The sequence below is a fragment of the Pteropus vampyrus genome, unplaced genomic scaffold (assembly GCF_000151845.1).
Source record: "Pteropus vampyrus isolate Shadow unplaced genomic scaffold, Pvam_2.0 Scaffold107, whole genome shotgun sequence".
In the NCBI taxonomy this organism is placed as follows: Eukaryota; Metazoa; Chordata; class Mammalia; order Chiroptera; family Pteropodidae; genus Pteropus; species Pteropus vampyrus.
In genome coordinates this window covers 1,033,851-1,035,026 of record NW_011888888.1, presented here as the reverse complement: position 1 = coordinate 1,035,026, position 1,176 = coordinate 1,033,851, and the positions used below count along the sequence as shown (strand labels likewise).

The 1,176-nt window shown below is 51.2% G+C and overlaps 1 protein-coding gene across 1 annotated transcript in view; it reads left to right on the top strand.

Annotated features, from left to right (window-relative positions):
• Positions 1-236: 236 nt before the first annotated feature.
• Positions 237-1,176, top strand: part of PMPCB (peptidase, mitochondrial processing beta subunit) — a 22,572-nt gene continuing 21,632 nt past the window's right edge. The window contains exon 1 of the mRNA XM_011365198.2: positions 237-393. Coding sequence (XP_011363500.1) covers positions 292-393 — 102 coding nt within the window. The 5' untranslated portion in view covers positions 237-291. The remainder of the gene's footprint in view (positions 394-1,176) is intronic.

Below are 1,176 nucleotides of genomic sequence, written 5' to 3'. Positions count from 1 at the left end.
TTCAGCCACCAATGGGATAATATGTTGCACCAGGTTACCTTTAACTCCTCCACATTTGTGCCTTGCACGCCATAGGCGATCGAAATAACTTGAAGATAAAGGTACTTTTACAGACTCTCTCTTGGGTATTATTTGGGGTAGACCGCTCAGCACCATGCCCAGGTCGATTCCCTCCATGACCGCTTTGAGGAGTGTCATTCTCATCAGGTCCACAAGGTGGTGTCCGTTTTCTCCTCTCGGACCCCAGGTCACGACCCCGGAAGCACATCCTCCACCCAGTGCTGAGCAGCGATGGCGGCGGCCGCGGCTGCTGGATCGTTGTTGTTACCCGCGGTGCGGCGGCGGCTCTGGGGTTTCACCGAGAAGTTCTTGGTCGGAGGCGCCGCCAGACGGGTGAGCTTTCTTCCACTTACCTGGGTGCCCAACGGGACCAGGCCAGGCCTCTCCCGCGCAGCCTTGCGCTGCGGACTTAGTCACGGGCATGGGGTCTAGCGGCTGGCGTCAGCGCCTCACACCCCCACGGACGGGTCGGGCCAAGCCGCCTCGACGGGGACCCACAGGGCACCTGGCGACCTGGGACGCTTAACTTCTGCCGGGGCTGGGCATGCTTTAGTCATCCGCTGCGCATGACTTGCCAGTGACGTGTGGGATGACCTTGGTTACCTCTCCCCACAGTTACTGAGAAGTCATGGAGACTGCGGATTGATTACTGAAAACACAGTGGTTGCAAATTGGGAATGGGGTGGGAATTAAAGAGTGAGATGGTTACTGTTTTTGCCTGACTGAACTTCTTTACCCTCAGGTGGGCATCCTGCAAACCCCAGGGTAGCTAAAGGGAAATTTTGTTTGTACATGCATTTTTCTCATAAGAGCCCCTAGTTTTCTTCAGGGTATTTGGTACTTTAATATACGTATAAAGGAAAAGAAAAACTGCGAACAGGCGAATAGTCCATAGTTAGCAAGTCAATCAGCCAGAGTATATCTTGAGCATCTGCCCTACTTCTTCTCTTTTTCTACCTTTTCCAAAACTTGTCGCTTTTCTCGACCATTGAACACACCGATCTAATTTTTTCTCATTCTTGGCTTCCCTGCTCATTCCCTTTATAATGAATATTAGACATTTCTAGGAGAGATATTGAAATAAAAGCAGTTTTTCTCTGGATAATGGTAACAACT